The 18,677-nt window shown below is 39.1% G+C and overlaps 2 protein-coding genes across 3 annotated transcripts in view; one reads left to right on the top strand and one right to left on the bottom strand.

The window, feature by feature from the left end:
* Positions 1 to 553: 553 nt before the first annotated feature.
* Positions 554 to 11,081, bottom strand: trhr2 (thyrotropin releasing hormone receptor 2). Its single transcript, XM_053623885.1, has 3 exons — positions 10,558 to 11,081; positions 9,808 to 10,225; positions 554 to 1,300 (listed from the first exon to the last, which is right to left on the bottom strand). Exons 1-3 carry the CDS (start codon positions 10,947 to 10,949, stop codon positions 554 to 556), a joined length of 1,557 nt encoding a protein of 518 aa, XP_053479860.1. The 5' UTR covers positions 10,950 to 11,081.
* A 2,529-nt stretch (positions 11,082 to 13,610) lies between these two features.
* zc3h18 (zinc finger CCCH-type containing 18) overlaps positions 13,611 to 18,677 on the top strand; it is a 39,204-nt gene continuing 34,137 nt past the window's right edge. Inside the window, exons 1-2 of one of the 2 annotated variants that reach the window (XM_053622974.1) lie at positions 13,611 to 13,790; positions 17,254 to 18,143. In XM_053622974.1, the coding sequence (XP_053478949.1) occupies positions 17,265 to 18,143 (879 nt within the window). In that variant the 5' untranslated portion in view covers positions 13,611 to 13,790; positions 17,254 to 17,264. Of the gene's footprint in view, positions 14,215 to 17,253; positions 18,144 to 18,677 lie in introns of both variants that reach the window. The other variant, XM_053622975.1, reaches the window with a different exon arrangement.

The raw sequence follows: 18,677 nt of genomic DNA, 5'->3' as shown, positions 1-18,677 counted from the left end.
CCAGCCTCTAAATGCCGCTTGTTAGATGAACAGATAACATGGATATGTTAGTGCTGACCCAGTGCTCTGGGCCATGTTATCAGATAAAAGCGCCTTGTAACAGTTGCTTTTGCTATCCTCTCTGATGTTTCAGAAGTAGGTTATGTACTGTACTCACTTAGTTGGATTCATTATTTTCTCCTGCTCCTTACAGGAAGAGTGGGCAAGATGTTTTAATGTTACATGGATGAAGAGAACACGCCAAAACTTCAAAACTTTCAAAGCCAATGCAGACAGGGGGAAGGTGTTGCTGGTGAGTCCTGTGTCCAACAAGATTAATACAGAAAGAGTGTCCAAGTCTTTGCAATCCATAGCAGACTGTCTCATCAGCAGGTGCAAAGACATACAGCTTTTTTGGAGCCTGTCTGATAATCGACATTAATCTTGAGATTTTTTTTGCTCTCCTTTTAACAACAATCAATTTTTTTTTTTCAAATCAGGGCAATAAACTCTACAACACCAACCCATACATGATTTCCTTTGAAAATCTTAAAGAATGAAACATTAGGGGGGATTACAATGTGCTGTGGATCAATTCCTTAGCATTTTGCTCAACATGGCTAAGTGTAGGTTTCATCTCATCAGGGGCTAGCACAGCCTTCTCTGCATTAGGATGAGTAATGTCTGGAGTTGTGTGATTGGTAACATTATTCCAATTTTCCCTATCTTTTCTAATATCAGAGCATTGGCTATTGATCTTTTTCTCCAAGCCAAGACCGTTATCTTCTTTTTTAATTCCTTTTCTTTCAGCTTCTGTGGCAAGGTTTGCAATATCCCCTCGATCCTTGCTTGTGTCGATTTCATCTGTCTTTTCTTGTAGCTGATCCATGCCATTATTGTCAATACCAGTATTCTCTGTAGCACTTTTCTTTTCACCCAGGGGACTTTCCATACATGGTTCCTGGTTGGTGGTATGACAGCTGATTCTCTTGTCAGTTTCCTTGGTGCCATTGCTGACGTGAGTGCTTCGAGGGTCTCTAGCTAGAGTGTAACTGGTCTGGAGTGAGGACAGACTGCGCTGGTGACTGGCTGGCTGCTGGCACTTGTACAGGCCGCGGAACGCAGAGCGGAACTTCTGAGACATTAGGTTGTACACTACGGGATTGATAGCACTGTTGGCGTAGATGCACGTCCTGCAGAAGAGCAAGAACCAGGCGTCCAAGTATGGTGTGCTGACAAAGGAGTTGATTAGCACCAGGGTTCTGTAGGGCATCCACAGGAGGGCAAAAAGGACCACCACCACAGCAAGCATCTTGGTGACCTGTGGAGAGTCGAGATGACACAGTATGTTGATAATGACTTTGAGACTATATGTGACCCAGAAAACAGTGGCCAGTAGCAAGAGTGGTTTGTAATACAACTTTTATGAGTTATTAAGCACAGTCTTTACAGCTGATCACAGACCGCATTTAGACATTTAAGTGTTTTAGCTAAATATAACTGCACCACCCAGAGTGACAACACAAAGTATAAGTGCAAAGTGCCCTTCTCTTTGTCATTATGCCCACTGTGAGGACCTTGGTGGATTTCCAAAGTGGCAATTTTAAATATGTATTGTAAGCTATTTGAAATTTCTTAGCACAAACATTTATGTGGGTTGCTAAGGAGGACAATAAACATCTAAATCCCCTTCCAGCATTAACTAACAGTTTCTTATTCCTGGAAATCGTTCCATTTTTTGCTCTGAGCAACTCCCAGGGATTGAAGTTGTGCTTGTTACTAAGTGTGTCCGGAGCACTGAGCACAACTAAGTGACTCAGCTTTTCATTGTGTCAGTTTGTTTACAGATGCGATTGGATCTATTTTATGAACACACTGACCACTCTCTGTCCAATCCACCAGACAGAAAAAATGGGCAGAATACCTTTCAGTAGATGTAGCTGATAGCAGACACAAAGCTCAACAGCTAACAAAGACTGCAAACACTGGCAGATAATCACACAGTTCACATACTGATACCTTTAAAGATGACAGTAATGTTAGGGCCCATTCAGATTTACAGCTCACCTCTATGTTATTATACTCTACCTTATTGCTCGTGTATAAATAAATATTTGATAACTTTTTACTTAGTGGTAGTACACATATAACTATGAATATATCAGAGTGTAATATGGTAAAACCACTTTAATAGGAACAGCGGTACACCTGCTCATTCACGCAATTATCCACTCAGCCAATTATGTGGCAGCGGCGCAGTGCAAAATATCATGCAGATACAGGTCAAGAGCTTCTCAGAAAGTGTGAGTTTTGCTCATTAGGTTAAATTCCAAGTTAAACTGGAAAAAAACGAATCAGGATAAGTGTTTCATATGATGCTCTAGAGAATGTCTCCTGAACTCAATACTTGATAATAACAGTAACTTGCTGTATGAAATCCTGCTGTATAACAATGTTAACTAGTGAAGGCTGTAACAGTGATAATCATTCCACTATTCACTGAACAGAGCTCTCTAGCCTTAGGTAAAGTGCATGGTCTAATGGCTTACGTTCTAATAAAAGCCAGCTCAAAAAATGTTATGATGCAACGCTATGTCAACGACAATACTTGACATGATACCAAAAGTGACAAAATGACAGCTGCCATGCCATGTTTCACTTATATTACATGTGAATTTTTACAAATACAAATATGCCAGATATTTTAAACATGGGCAAAGCATCCTTCAGAACAACCTACAATGCCCTCCACTAATATTGGCACCCTTGGTAAATATGAGAAAAGAAGGCTGTGAAAATTTGTATTTACTGTTTAATCTTTTGATCTTTTGTTCAGAAAATTAACAAAAATACTCTTCTCTCATGGATATCAAACAATTGCAAACACAACACAGGTTTATATAAAAAAAATATCTTTGTTAAATATAGGTATGCAACAATTATTGGCATCCCTATGAATTCATATGAAAAAACAATATTTTAAGTATATTCCCATTGATATTTTAAATTTTTTAGTACACTTGGGTGACTAGGAACAGGAAATTGTTCAAGCATGACTTCCTGTTTCAGGATGGTTCCAGTGGCCAAAAAATCTCCAAGGATCACAGCTGGAGAATTGCAGAAGTTAGTTACGTCTTGGGGTCAGAAAGTCTCCACAACTACAATCCAAATTCACCTACATCACCACAAGTTGTTTGGAAGGGTTTCAAGAAAAAAGCTGCTACTCTCATCCAAAAACAAACTCAAGCGTCTTCAGTTTGCCAGACACTACTGGAACTTCAGATGGGATCGGGTTGTATGGTCAGATGAAACCAAAATAGAGCTTTTTGGCAATTAACACCAGAGGTGGTTTTGGCGCACATAGAGAGGTAACCATATGGAAAAGTACCTCATGCCCACGGTTAAATATGGTGGTGGCTCTTTAATGTTTTAGGGCTGTTTTTCTGCCAGAGGACCTGGACATTTAGTTAGGATACATGGCATCATGGACTCTATCAAAGATCAACAGATATTAAATGAAAACCTGACTGCCTCTGCCAGAAAGCTTAAAATGGGCCGTGGTTGGATCTTCCAGCAGGACAATGATCCAAAACATACATCTAAATCAACAATAAAAGTGTTTACTGACCACAAAGTCAAGGTCCTGTCATGTCCATCCCAGTCCCCTGCCTTGAAACCCATAGAAAACCTGTGGGGTGAACTGAAGAGCAGAGTCCACCAGCATGTGCCTCCAAATTTGAAGGATCTGGAGAGATTCTGTATGGAGGAATGGTCTCAGATCCCTTGCCATGTATTCTCCAACCTCATCAGGCATTATAGGAGAAGACTCAGAGCTGTTATCTTGGCAAAGGGAGGTAGCACAAAGTATTGACTAAAAGGGTGCCAATAATTGTTGCACACCTATATTTAACAAATATATTTATATTTTTTATAAACCTGTGTTTTGTTTGATATCCATGAGAGCAGAGTATTTTTGTGAATTTTTTTTAAACAAAAGATCAAAAGGTTAAATAATAAAGAAAAATTTTCACCGCCTTATTTGCTCATATTTTTAAGAGATACAAGGGACAACAATTATGACATCATTCGTGAACAATTTGTGAAATTTGAAGAAATTTGTTTTGTTTTGTTTTTGTAGAAAAACATTTTATCCTGATCCTGAAATGTGAATTATTTCATCATTCACATGGGAAGTTTCTGAACTGGAAGGTACATGTATACATAAGTGTCCTGCATTCCAAGGTGAAAGAGTTTATGGCTGAGGGAGAAAGAAAGTAAGAAAGAGATGTTGAGTGAGTGAGTGAGTGAGTGAGTGAATGAGTTAGGGAATGAGTGAGGGAATGAGTGAGGGAATGACTGAGGGAGAGAGAGAGTAGCAAATTGTCATACAGCCTGTGGCTTTGTGGCCATGGTGACAGTGAGTAGATGGGCAGTGTATAACCTCAGGGAGAGGGCTATAATAGAATCACCACCAGACTGTTCTCTCATTTTAGTTTAACATTTTCAGCAAAGAATGAAACCTTCTCCTGCCCTCTTATTTCCTTTGTTTTTCTGAATAACACACACTTTCAACTGAATTGCTTTTGTTGTCAGAGCTCGGCCTTGACTTTTTTTCTAGTTTTTTTTTTTTTTTACAGCATTAAAGCCTGGACTAGAGAAAATGTCAAACAAACACCTCACATCTCTCGAATGACATGTGAATAAAACGGCTCTTGCAAGGCTAATTGCTATTTGTCATCCTACACCACAGACAGATTGACAACTGGTGAGCGAGACCTTGGATGGTCGTGACAAATTCTCAGCACATTTTAATTGAAGCGGCATGAGATTGGGAGGAGCTCCATTAATTATCACAGTGCCAGATAATAAGTGTGACTAGCAGTGACATTTATAAATACCTCTGGTTACTGTGATTCTTCATCAGGTGGAATCAAGGTCTTAACACAGCACAAACAAAGCTGCCTGCTGCTTACAATTAAGTTAAATAAAGGGGAGCTGCTGCCTTAACAATAGTATTATCTGATTCACAGCACAGATAACTTCCCTCAAATCTGGTGATTACGCCCATCCACTGGAGCTCTGTGAACAGCCTGAAGTTTACTGAACTTTGTGAAATGTTGAGATAATTGTGCAATGAAAGTGGCTGGAGGTGTGGAGAAAAAGTGGGGAGAACAAAGAAGTGGGGGGCGGGGGAGATTTATTCCTGATCTGTGTGACTAGAATCATCAGCAGCATTAAGCGTACTTCACTGAGCACCACAAATCATATTATGCAAATCTTTTTCCTCAAGTGGAGCCCTCTTTAATATATGATCTATGCCACAGACTAGCAAGTGAGTGCATGCACACACACACACACACACACACCCAGGTAAGCACACAATTGTCATATGGGCTCACCCACCCACACAAGATCAGTGGGAGTTCTAGTAACTCTTCATTTTGGTAATAGACTGACAGCTGGTCTGAAATTCACCCCTGGTCCTGAACAGGCATCAAAGACTGTAGAGAGTGGGGTGTGTGTGTGTGTGTGTGTGTGTGTGTGTGTGTGTGTGTGTGTGTGTGTGTGTGTGGCAGGTTTTTAGCCCTTTGTGAGAACCAGAAAGCGGAGAATGTCCTAATAATGATACAATACGGATAACTGTCATCTCAATCATATTATACTCACACACAGAAAAAACCATGTAGCTTTTCAAAAACTTGTATTTGTAAAGCTAAAAGGTCTCAAATATTATTTTGGTTACTAAGGTAAGGGTTGGGATTAGGCAGCTCGTACAGGAGTTTTTTGGTGATTTGTGTGGCCAAAAATGCTTGATTCTGCTGTGTCTTTTTTCAAATTTGCGATATAATTTGTGGAGTTTTTTGTGCTTTTTTCCAGAAAACTACATGAATTGGCAAAATTGCAATTGCTTTAAATTGTCTTGCACGGTTGCGGTGTTGTTTGTTTGTATATGAGCCCTTTTGGCTGTACTCATATTCAACGAATGTAAATCAAAGGGGGCTTTGGCGAATTTGAATGTGCAAATTGTGATGATGTCACATGATGCGTTTTGGTCCAAATCTTCTGTAAATCTGAGGTAATTTTGATAAACTGCAAGCTCCTGCTAATATTGCGGAGTTTCCTTGATTTTGTATTAATTGCTGCAATCGCAAAATCCTGGAGGGACTGATTAGGTGTATACCGTAGACTGATTAGGCTTGTTTACACTTAGTCCTCACAAAGATAGAAAAACCAGTGTACGCACAGTATGTGTTTGTGTGTGAGCTGTTCTTGTTTGAGAAAATGGCTGCAAAGCCAACAAAATATAATATGGACTATATGGAATATAATCATATATAGTCAGACCTTTGTTTCTGTTGTTAGTATGACACTAATCACCATGTTAAATGAAACACAGTTTTTTCCAGCCTGTAGTCTCTATTTACTGAATCTGTATTATATGCGCAATTACTATGGACAATAATTGCTACCTGTTACTGTGAACTACGAAAAGTACAGAAAACTTGTTTACTTGGAATTCACTTATAACTGAAGACTAATGGCAGGTGTTGGAGAAGTCAGGAAAGGTTTAAGTGAATCACATATTTTGAACAACAACTTAAATTAGATGTTTTGTCAGAGGTATTTGTAAATGAATCTCTGAATCATCTGAATGGTTCAGCCTTTTAGAAAGGGGGCTACGTTGTGGCTTTAATTTGTGGCTATGCATCATGGATACTACAAATTTCAGCATTAAATATTGCAGTATTGCTTTTAACTGAAAATTGGATAGAACTACATAAGAACAGCTTTGTAAGCTATTCTCTCATGTCTGTCTCCTCCTGAGACCTTACCTGTTAGATTGTAATGGCTGTCGTTTTAAACTTGAGATATATAGTACAATCATGTATGGCAAAATTTAACACCTGCCCTTAGACTTCCTTTATAAGTGAGTATTCCATTCTTTTCCGCAGTAGTTTCTCAAAAAATTTCATGCTGTGAAAAAATGTTGAAAATTATCCATTAAAGCAAGAGGAAAAAAATGACAAAGTAGCCAGTCCTGTTGGAATGAAAGAGAACACCTTTGGTCCATCCTGAACTCGCCTTGCATGGAATTCCTGTTGTGCATTGGTGCACTGGGAAACTGAATAAATGTCAGGCCAAGAGAAAACATGGCATCCAACACTGTGGGTACAATCCTACACAATGATGGATGGGGAATACCCTTTATATCCCTAATTTCTCTCTGAAATGTGCGTGTAGGCAAAAATAATATGGTCGAAAGCACTTAGCCATGCACACATATTAATTTGTGTGCCTCATGTCCTTCTCCTGCGGGTCCTAGCTGAAGGTTATATCAACAGCAAAGTGTTATATGTCTTTATCAATTACTTTCATACTTTCATAGGTAATTCAAGGATTTATTTACGATGAATTAACAAGCCACTACATAAAGTGCTCCTGATTGAACACATTGCACTCACGTCTTTGTACTTCACCGTTGCTTTGCATACCCATGGTCAAAACTGTGCGTAAATATACGCAATAACATAAGCAAACATTCATTTTGATAAATCCCTCAGTTTTCATTGAAAAGTTCATAAACACAACTCACTGTAATGGTTTTTTTTTTTTTTTTTTAAGAATTTCTGCTTGTAGTTAAACATTAGTTACAAATGAAAAGAGTTTATCTGATATTTGTATTTACACTTTTCATGTTTAAGTGGACCTGGGCAAGGATGTGGCTTTTAAGAGATGCTTGTAACAGTATACTAGAAGACTAAAATATGCAATTATAAACCATGTACATAAATATAGCACAAATTTTAACAGTGTAGAACTGGACCCCAGGATGATCTCCAGGGCTGAAAAACATTTGTGAGACAATTGTGTCCACATTGCAACAATGAAGAATGCATACTATACCAATTTCTAATCTCTGTTATGTTACACTTCCATTCTTCCATACTACTCGACTTAGACTATTTCATTTTACTGAGCTAAATATGGCTAATCTTGGTTTGCAGTTTAACAATCTTTCTCTCTTGCTTTGCACTTGTGCTCATCCTCCTCCTCTAAACATAAGGAGGGATTAAATCCATGGGCAAATCTAAAGTGCTGCTCTGAGGTCAGTTCAGAACCAGTCGTCACTGCTGATTGGGTCTTGGAATGCAGGTTTTTCCACATAGTAGTCCACATTCTGTCGTTTCATAATTAGGATGTTGCCGTTTCCATACCGAATTTAATAACTGGTGTAGGCAAACTTGGGATTAAAAAAAATACTTCTAAACCTAATGAGGTCTGGACCTCAGAAACCTTGTGGTTCTATAGCTTTGGCCAACTCCTCCTACAATAACATCTCCACTGCACTCATTTTCATTGCATTGGTATGACTATTAGATAATTAATTTCCTATTAGTATTTATCCATAGCAAGCATCTATGCTCAATCATCTCTGTACAACCTCCTACATGTGTAGAGTCATTCAATTACTGAGTGTTTAGAAAAAAAAAACAGGGAGCACTCAAGTATTCATTCTCTAAGACCATATAAAAAATGGATTAGTTTGTAAAGTGGTAATGAGAGTGATAAATTAAGATTTATATGAAAACTTTTCTAAAACATTTTACAGACATTTGTAGCTAAGGAATATACAAACAGGTATTCTCCTGCACATGGTGATATTTAAACTATGTTCTGTCATAGGAAAAGCTAGGTGTGTGACAGGCTGCTACAGGTAGTGTTGTCCTGTGTTTGCCCTTTAGGAATCCCTTGGGTAGAGGAAATACAAGACAAAGAGCTCTCTTAATGAATTTAGTACAGCGTAGAGACATCACACTATGATATTTTGGCTGGTGATTGTCATTAACATAAGTGTTTCATGTTTACATTTTCTCTTTTGTTGTTTATGCCACTTTTATACTATAGTATGAAAAATGTATACCAAATCTAAAAATATAACAGTAGTTTAGTAAAGCACAAACACTGAAAAAAAATCTAAGTAAGACATGGCACAAATAATACATTTTATATTAAACCAAAATAATACTGAACTATGTAGGCTTTTACATAGAGGTGAACCTTTAAGGTTTCTGCCAGAGGACAAATCAAAGACTCCTTTTTGTGGTTCTAAGAAGTATACTAGAAGACTAAAATATGCAATTATAAACCATGTACATAAATATAGCACAAATTTAAACTAACTAAGAACTGCTGTCATATTTTCCTTTTACATTTATTTATAAGAAAACATTATAGACTCTCACAAATAATCTTGAAGTATTCCTGCTCAGGTCAAATAGTTGTGATTAAGCAGTTATGTACTATTTGTGATGTCTCAGTACAACACATGGCATTTTACCATGAGGATAGCACTAAAGTGCAAAACAAATTACACAAACCAAAAATTCAACAGCTTATCCAAAGTGCAACAGCAAGTACACAAAAATAAGCACAGTGCCAAACCCAAAGACACTGAGAACACTAATCTGAGAACACAAATACACTCTTGTCATTGATCGTTTTCATGTGCGGTAGTCTGAGTCGCGGAAATTATGAATCAGTGACAATTATGCATGGTTCATTGTGTTCCACTATTTTTTTACTCAGTGATGTCTTTTCTGGTTTGCTGTTGTGATGTCAGATTTGCTTTTCTGGTTTTGAATTTGTTTTTCTGTTCTCCGATTTACATTTGTATGAATCAATACATCAGTGGTCAAATAAAAACAAAACCACACACACACACACAGACACACACATACATAAACAGATTCAGCTCAAATGTGACAGATTAACTGGAGAAGTGAATAAATATAAAAGAGAGAGAGAGAGAGACACACACACACACACCTGCTTCCGAGATGAGAGTGCACTTTTTGGTCGTCCTTGGCGACCTCCTTTGCTTGAATCTGCAGGTTCTTTGCAGCTTTTCCTGAAGGTGGGGGCTGTGATGGTGCCTGAATCCGGTGGGTCTGACAGTGGGTTCAGGTAGAGGATTCGTGCGATGAGGCCGTACAGGACAATAGCTAGCAGCAGTGGGATGACGTAAAAAATGGTGAAATCAATTAGGTATATGGGCAGGTAGAGGTCTCGGGAGACACGATAGCCACACTGGACGCGCCCATCGCTGTTCACTTGGATGTCCACCAGGAAAAGCCAAAGCATGCAGTAGACACAGGTGAAAGCCCACACCCCTGCAATGATACGCTTGGCCCTGGAGACCGTACACACCGTATGGGCCCTCATTGGATGACAGATGGCTATGTATCTGAGGCAGGAAGAGAGAACAAGATGAGAATATCAATTCACTTACAGTTGACTTATTATAGCACATTTGTTTGCCTGGATAAATTCACTCACGTTAAACTGAATAAAGAGAATGTATTACACCTCATTATCTGTCCAGCTCTGACCTTATACCGAATAAAGATAATAACTCAAGACCTGTCCAAACTGAATAAATACCATAGCAGATTAACTATGACATTTGCAAGAACAAACAAGCTCTAGACCTTTGATGGCATATGTGTTTCATTTTAGTTTAGTGTAAGCATTAAATCTTAGTGATCACAGTGCACTTGGCACTAACTGTCTCCCTACCTCTCCACTGTGAAGGCTGTGATGGAGCAGGAGGATACGTTGATGCCCAGGTACTGGAGGTAGGTAATGCCCAGACAGCCGGCTTGCCCATACACCCAGCTGGCCATCAGGCTCTCGGAGATGTTGGGCAGCCCAGCCGCCACCAGCACTGTCAGGTCAGCCACAGCGAGGCTCACCAAGTAGCAGTTGGTGGGTGTTCGCATGTGTCGGGTGGTAAGGACCACCAGGACCACCATGATGTTGCCAACAATTCCCACACCACATACCAGAACCACCAGAAACACGGACACAGTCTTATACTCCACTGAGTTGGACACAGAGTCTCCCTGGCCCAGAAGGGAGATGTTGGACACAGAGCTACTGTCCATCTTGGAGCTCATGTTTTCCGCCATGTTTTCTTGGGGCTTCTGTGAGTGTGTATGTTTGAGTGGGTGTGTACTAGGGAATAATATGAATTTTTAAGATGCAAAAATGAAACATGAAATGGAATGTGAAGTAAAATATAGCAGGTAAGGGGAAAAAGGTGTGAATAGTGTGGAAGAAACTTAAAGTGTTGATTTGTTTATGTGCTTATGATCAGTATGTTAAGTGTTCTTCCATTCGTCTTGATTAAATAGTCGTATTTTCATTAGTGGCATCACATTTAATTTCCTGTACACCTTTTTTTTTTTGCTGCTTAATGCAATTGTCCATCCAATCAATCCCCCTGAAAATAGAGATTTCAGTAGTCAGTGGGCAAAATACCAATCTCCAATACTGTTAAGAGGATTTCACAGCCCTGTGTTAATCACTCAATAACTGTGCAGGTCCATCAACTCTGGCACTAGTAGATAAATCCTGTGCATATAACTGTTCTGACTCACAACATTCTGAAACAGTGTCGATTAAAATAGTAAAAAGTCTCTCTCTCGCTCTCTCTCTCTTTCTCATTCCCTTCCCTCAATAACTACTTTGTTGTTCTCTATATACACAATAAGTTCCTGTAGAAATGAGACAGTCTAGGAGTGCAGAACGAAAAATGTCAAAATCATAAAGTCACCACTACAATATAGCTGCAGAAACCAAGCACAGTTGTTTCAAACTATTTGTAATCTTTTACGGCAGTGTGTATTTCAGAAGACAGGATGTTCCTATAAAGCCCTGGGAAACAAAAGGACTGAAAATTATGAGGCTGAAATTTACTCTGATGGTTTTTTTTTTTTAAAGAAAGAAAACAAACCTAATTTGGACTTGTTAATGTGCATTGGCAGCTGGTCATCTGTTGCTCCTATCGGCTGCCTCTGTCTTGTCTTGTCTCTTGTATAACAAATACTAGATAATAAAAAGCAGCTCAACCCAATCCCCTGTGTGTAGATTAACCTTCAGCCCTGTTCTGTTAAAAAACTGCAAGACTAAGGCTGGACTTATTTTTGACATATTTCACTACACCAATTAATACTTACCTAATTAATGATACACTTTTAATGAGAGGGATATGTCAAAGAGGGAAAAAAAACACAACACATTTTACATTCAAGTTAGCAAGTCATTAACACTAGATTATTTTTAGATACAAACAGTTACACTAGCATTTGCTATTAAATCACAGATGTTAAATGCACTCATTAAGCTAGCAACTGTCCTGCAAAGAGCAATTTCTTGCTGTGCAGTGAGTACAAAGACTGAAATTGATGGTGAGAACCGAGCGTGTTGATGAGAGACTGATATGAATTAACCTGTCAATCACTCAGCTGAGCTCTCCTCAGTGAGTGTAGCCCTTGAGGTCTCTCTCTCTCTCTCTATCTCTCTCTCTCTCTTTCTTTCTGTGGTCCTTGTGATGTCACTTCTGTGTTCACTAGGACATACATGACATTAAAGCAAGTTTGATTTTTTTTTAAAATTGCTGATTACTTACACATCCCACATTATGAATGAATTACAATAGTCATCATACGTTAACCACGTGGTTTTAAGATGTTGTAAATGCCTGATACACAAACGGTTGCAATTACAGTACATCAGCTGTTCTCAGTGTTCTCTTGTGCAGAATTAAATAGGCCTAGTATAATATTTGTAATTTATATTAAGCACAACACTGTGCTCCTCCTAATTATTTAAGTACAACTACCTCCCAGGTAGGCAAATCTCAAGTCGTAATTTATCCATAATAAACTTAAACTGAAGTCAGTATCAGAAGATTCTAAGACCTGTAGTTAATCCAAACTAAAGATGTCCACGTCGCTACACAAGACATACAAAGAGTAGGATATTAACACACACACAAAAAAAAGTAACACTACGTTTAAGCCAGTTAAATAATTCTTATAGACAACCAACTTCAAAATGCTTCAGTAAATAATGCATCTTACCATTTTCTTCTTTTTTTGTGTTCAGATTCCATGCACTCTGTCCAAAGCGCCTCTTTCCTGCTGTTTCGGCTGTAAAAACCCAACTATGTAAGAAATATCTGTAGTATTTATCGAGGTCGGAAATAATATTCATCTAGGAGACAGCACAGGCGCTGACAAAATGCGCTCTTTTAACCATTATTGGGCAATAAAAATGAATGAACCGACGCTTTCTTTGCAATCGCGCCACCTAGTGGTAAAACTCAACAACACCTTTTTTAATTATACGCGATACAATGTATTTAAATGATAAATTCCTGCATGAGTGTGAAACGGGAAATGTTAAAATGATAAATCAACAGTTGCAGAAATCAAGCATGGTTGTTTTAAACTATTTATACCCATTTCAAACAATGTATATTTTTCAGAAGGCGTATAATTCCTCTGAAGCATTGGGAAGTGAAAGGGCTTAGAAATATGATAGGACAAAAAGGAAAATAATAAAATAAATAAAATAAATGGACTTTAATTGCGCCCACTAGTGGCAATGCTCTGCCCCATGCGAAACCTGTGTATTCTATTAGTGAGAAATATGTTGTTCTGTTACAGCATTTTACAAAAATAAAAATACACCGAAAACAAACATAACCAAAACAAACAAACAAAAAACTATAGCCACCGTTTATAGCAATTTTCTGTTTTGTTAGTCTACCGGGCCCGTGTCGGTTTTTGATGACGTCAGAGTTATGGCTGCTCTCACGGTACCGTGCAGGGCTTGTGCGTTTCTCCGCTAAAGAAAATTTAGAAAATCGTCAAAGATATCGTTTAGATATCGCCACTGAGGGAGACAGACCGGGTAAACTCCCAACACCGAGACCGTGTCTCCAAGACGCTGTGGTTTGAAAGGTGACCGAATGTGTTTTAAGCGTTCTCAGGTTTTTTTCTTTTCTGTTTTCTTTTTTTTTGGTGAAAGTGCGCTTTATTGTTGTGGGTAATGAAGCTGACCAGTTTGGATGAGAGAAGCTCAGCTCCTGTTCGGCAGAAAGACGTAAACACGTCTACTAACGCCAAAGAGTTTCTTTTCGGTTACTTAATTAACGTAGTTTGAAGTTAATTTTCGGTTTTTATCCATGCTGTCGTCCTTAATAAAGTGCGGGCCGCGTTCGGGCCTGCTGCTGCGGGCTAGCCAGCTAAGCTACTTCACCGCCAGAGAAACGACAGACGGCTCCTCATTGGCAAATAAGCTAGCTAAGCTAGCCAGCTAGTCGGCTAGCTTGAAAATTGACGTTTTGGTCGTCCATCTCATGTCACTTGCCATAAAACCTAGCAGGTAACCTCATTCCAAATGATTGCTACACAATTATCTCTGTCTTGCAAAAATATGCATTATGTGAAGTTGGGCGTTTCTGGATGCGGATAGCTCATTAGCTGGCTTGTTCGCTAACAAGCTAACGGTAACATATCAGAGTCATTCATAACTTCACTTAGGGTTGTTATTTTTCTGTTGTTTTTTAAAAAAAATGTATTTAAAACCACATCAAGTTTAGGTTAAGCATATAGTGTTTATATCTGTCTTTGCAGTAACATTACTGTTTTGTCTTGACACGCAAATATTTAATGTAAACACTGTCCTTTCTTAAAAATGGTAGGTTATATGATTTTTCTGTTCTCTCATTTGTTAAAACGAATTTGGAATTCAATAACTTATTTGTAATGAGCCCATGTTTATTCAAACACTCGGATTGATTTATTTTCTTAAGATGCTTTTGTGGTAGCCCTTAAACCCACGACTCACTAAATCTAGCTACACGAGTATTAGCTTAAAGAAAGGCTCCACCCTGAAACACGTTTCTGTGTAAAGTATTTATGATTCTTGTGTTAATTTGTTGGTTGGTGAAGTATTTTTGTAATTCCTGTTAGAACTTAGCAGGTGTGTGCTGCTCTGAAGACAGGGAGACAGTGATAGAGCAGTGTTGTTTAATGGGAGAAAATATTTCAACAATCTTAAACATAAGGGTTTTGCTGTTAGGTCCTAAGAACAAAAGCGACCTTTCTCACTCAGCATTTTCCACTGATGTTCAATATTTTGTTAATGAGATATCCAGAAGAAGAAGTACCACCAACGCCAAACACTGGACTCCACGTTCCAGACTGCAGTGCAGATATACGTTATGATGAAAAACGTTAGATTAACTTGGTTCGGCTACTTAGTGATGTACAGTCGTGTGGAAAAATAATAATAATAAGTACACTCTGGAAATCGTTGGCTTTTTTCTGAATATTTTTTGGACAAGCAAACATTGGATCATCTTTGAAACAATGCCTATTAATAAAGGTGATGCACGCTATCGAATGACACAAAATTGTCATTTTGTAGTAATTTTTACATTTTAAATGAACAAAAAAACAGATCAGTCACGTGGAAAAAAAAAAAAAAAGTACATCACACTTTCAAATCCATAAAATTAGAGTCGGGTGTTGAAGACTGGGTGCCAGTGATTAGAACCTGCTTAGGGAGTGCAGGTGGAACCGGTCTTATTTAAACCCCTCTCATATCTAGTGTCTGCTTTTCCCTTTGCTATTGAGGTGTGTGATGTCATCATGCCAAGATCTAAAGAGTTCGGTAAGGTCTTCAGAAAAAAAAGGTTGTGGATGCATATGAGTCTGGCAAGGGATTTAAAAAGATCTCCAAATGATCTGAAATACATCATTCCACTGTAAGGCAAATCATTTACAAATGGTGCAGATTTCAAATGACTGCCAATTTGTACTGGATTGGCTGTCCCAGAAAATTCAGCCCAAGAGCAGACTGTCTGACACACAAAGAAGTCTCCAAGAACCCCAAAATTTCATCACAGGATCTGCTAATAAGTCTTGCAACTGTTGGTGTCAACGTGCATGCTTTTACAATCAGAAAGAGATTGCACAAATTTTACCTGCATGTGAAGCGTGCCAGGAAAAACCCTTTGCGAGACTACAGTTTGCCAATGAGCATATAGGCAAAGACCAGGTCTTTTGGAATAATGTGCTCTGGACAGACAAATCAAAGACAGGGTTGTTTGGCCACAGTAACAGCAGACATGTTTGTTGCAGACCAAAGACAGCTTTTCAGGAGAAGCACCTCATAGCAACTGTGAAACACGGTGGTGGAAATGTTATGGTTTGGGGTTGTTTCACTGCCTCAGGAACTGGACAGCGTTCATTGATTCAACTTTGAATTCTGCATCATATCAAAGAATGCTTGAAGATAATGTGAGTCCATGTGTCAGAAAGTTGAAGTTCAACAGAAAGTGGAGCTGTCAACAGGATAATGCACCTAAGCAAACTAGCGAATCCACCAAGGATTGGCTCAAAAAGAAGAAATGGAGGGTTATGGAATAGCCTAGTCAAAGCCTGGATTTGAATCCCATTGAAATGTTGTGGGTGGATTTGAAACAGCAGAACATGCAAGAAAACCCTCAAACATCTTGCAACTGAAAGAAGATTGGTGGTCAAAAATTCCAGCAAGCCAACGTCAGAGACTGGTGGACAATTATGCAAAACGCCTACAAAAAGTTATTTCTGCTAAATGGGGCAATACTAACTTCTGAGGCCAAGGGTGTACTTACTTTTTCCACAGAAGAATATCACGTCTATTGATAGTTTTGTTGAATAAATTATTGAAAAAGCTCATTTTCCTTGTGGTTTTGTTCATGTATATCAATTTCATTAATAGGCACTTTCATTAATAGGCATTCAAAGATGATCAAATGTTTGCTTGTCCAAATATGTCAAATAAGACAACAATTTCCATGTGTTATATTTATTTTTCGCATAACTGTATGATGTTGAGCATGATGGTGTTGACGACAATATTGGCATAAAAGTTGAAGCCTTGGAACCTGATCTGTTTGAGCAGAGTGTACAGATGAGAAGACAAGAGAGCTGGACATACTAAAAGAGGAAAGCCCTGCTGCATTACTTTCTTTAGGCCTTGATGAAGCAAGGGCTAAATCCCACTGATAACACTATCAGCAGGTAGTTCGAATGGCATGTAGGAATCTGTTAACTAAAGTGAAAACAGACGAACATGTTGATGAAAGTTTAAACTGAAAAAAAGCCAACTCAGCATTTCCTTACAAAATAAATATTGGATGCCACTGAAGATCATTTCATATTTATAACGATTAATGTGCAGATCATTCTGGCTGGATTTCTTTCAAGGGTTTAGATAAATCTTGCTTGCAGCAATCAGACTCTGAAAATTGCCAACCTCTAAACACTGTCCAGAAAAACCAGCCCATTATAAGTTAATCATCAGGGATGTTTATTCTGTGTGTGTGTGAGAGAGAGAAACTAATTGCATATATTTGAATATTATTAATGGCAGGTTGTATACTGATGGATACCCCTGAGAGCCCCACTCAGTCTCCACAATCCCCTGATGAGGAGGAAAAAGGCTTCTCTGACAGTGAACTTCTGGAGTCGCCGGAGTCCCCTGCAGAGGAAGGCAACGGGGTTTCTGATAGCGAGTTACTGAATGATGGAGAAGAAGGAGACGCAGACTCCGATTTTGATGATGAAGAGCAGGTTGAGTTGGTTGGTGGGGCTCAAGAGGACATTTCTGATCTAGAAGATGGCAGAATGGATAGAGGTGGAAGGGTCCACCTGCAGGAGAGTGCCCTGCTGGAATGCAGGCAACGCATGAGCCGATCAGCTGAACCAGAAGGAGAGGAAGAGATCCTGGAGACACCCAGATCACCAGACCCTGATTCGCCAGAGCTGGACCGGCCGTTCACCCCTGCTGATGGAGAGCAGGAATATGTCAGGCAGGAAGATGAGGATGATGGAGCAGTGGTGACTGCCAGGTCCAGCTTGTGTGGCCAAGATCTGGATGAAGAGGACGATGATGAAGAGGAAAGGAGACAAAGGAGGCTCATGGTAGTCAGCGATCTGAAGCAGGATTCGCCCTCCGTGTCCAGAGATTTGGACGAGCACGAGCTTGACTATGACGAGGAAGTGCCAGAGGAGCCTAGCACAGCCGCGCCAGAGGAAGAGGATACGGAGAAGGGGCCTGCCACAGAGGATGGGGATGAAGATGAGGAGGAAAAAGATGAGGAGGATAAGAAGAGAAAGAAGGAGAGGAAACTGATCTTGCCTCCTGATGCTCAGTGTAAAAAATCTGAAGTGCCAAGAGGACAAGAGGGGGGTAGGAGGGAGTCTTTTCGTGATAAAAAGAAAGATGAAGATGATGGCGAGATTGATGAAGGAGAGATTGACGTAAGTGTCCTGATATTATATTGATGTATGTTTTAGAGGTTAAATTAGAAAGAAATTGTGGCTGTGCCAAACAGATCCCCTGATGTTAGGCTAGCCCACTGGCCTTGTAAACACATACACACAAACATATTCTTTAAATAATTAATATATATTCATTATTATTAATAATGTTATATTAATCTCACTTGCACTACACCTTATGGTTTCTGTTACTCATTGCCTTTAGATATACTATTTTACTTCTGTTTACTTTGATCGTACTGTTTTAATTAGACATTACAGATCTTACTCGCTACGCTGTTTATCACCGCATCTACATTGTGAGTGATGAGCAATGTGGTCTCGTTACCAGCAGATCACTCCTGTTACAATAAACGACAGAATTTACACTGCAAGTGCACAAAAATAGCATCTAATGACCATAAACTTAATTTTAAACTAAACCTCTTAAGCAACTCGCACCCGTTTGCCCAACCCCTTGCACACAGTGGAGCATTTTGGATATAATCAGAAGTTTGTGCTGCTCGTGCGTCA

The sequence above is a fragment of the Ictalurus furcatus genome, chromosome 4 (genome assembly GCF_023375685.1).
Source record: "Ictalurus furcatus strain D&B chromosome 4, Billie_1.0, whole genome shotgun sequence".
Taxonomy (NCBI): domain Eukaryota; kingdom Metazoa; phylum Chordata; class Actinopteri; order Siluriformes; family Ictaluridae; genus Ictalurus; species Ictalurus furcatus.
The sequence above is the reverse complement of the archived record's forward strand: the minus strand, read 5'-3'. Positions and strand labels throughout refer to the sequence as shown.

What these genes read in the sequence shown, in the direction of transcription:
- trhr2 (XM_053623885.1), bottom strand. Translation starts at nt 10,949, where the DNA reads ATGGCGGAAAACATGAGCTCCAAGATGGACAGTAGCTCTGTGTCCAAC. An exon ending in ACAGCCTTCACAGTGGAGAG is followed by an intron (nt 10,226 to 10,557) that starts GTAGGGAGACAG and finishes TTCCTGCCTCAG; the next exon opens with ATACATAGCCATCTGTCATC. An exon ending in CACTCTCATCTCGGAAGCAG is followed by an intron (nt 1,301 to 9,807) that starts GTGTGTGTGTGT and finishes GACTCTCCACAG; the next exon opens with GTCACCAAGATGCTTGCTGT.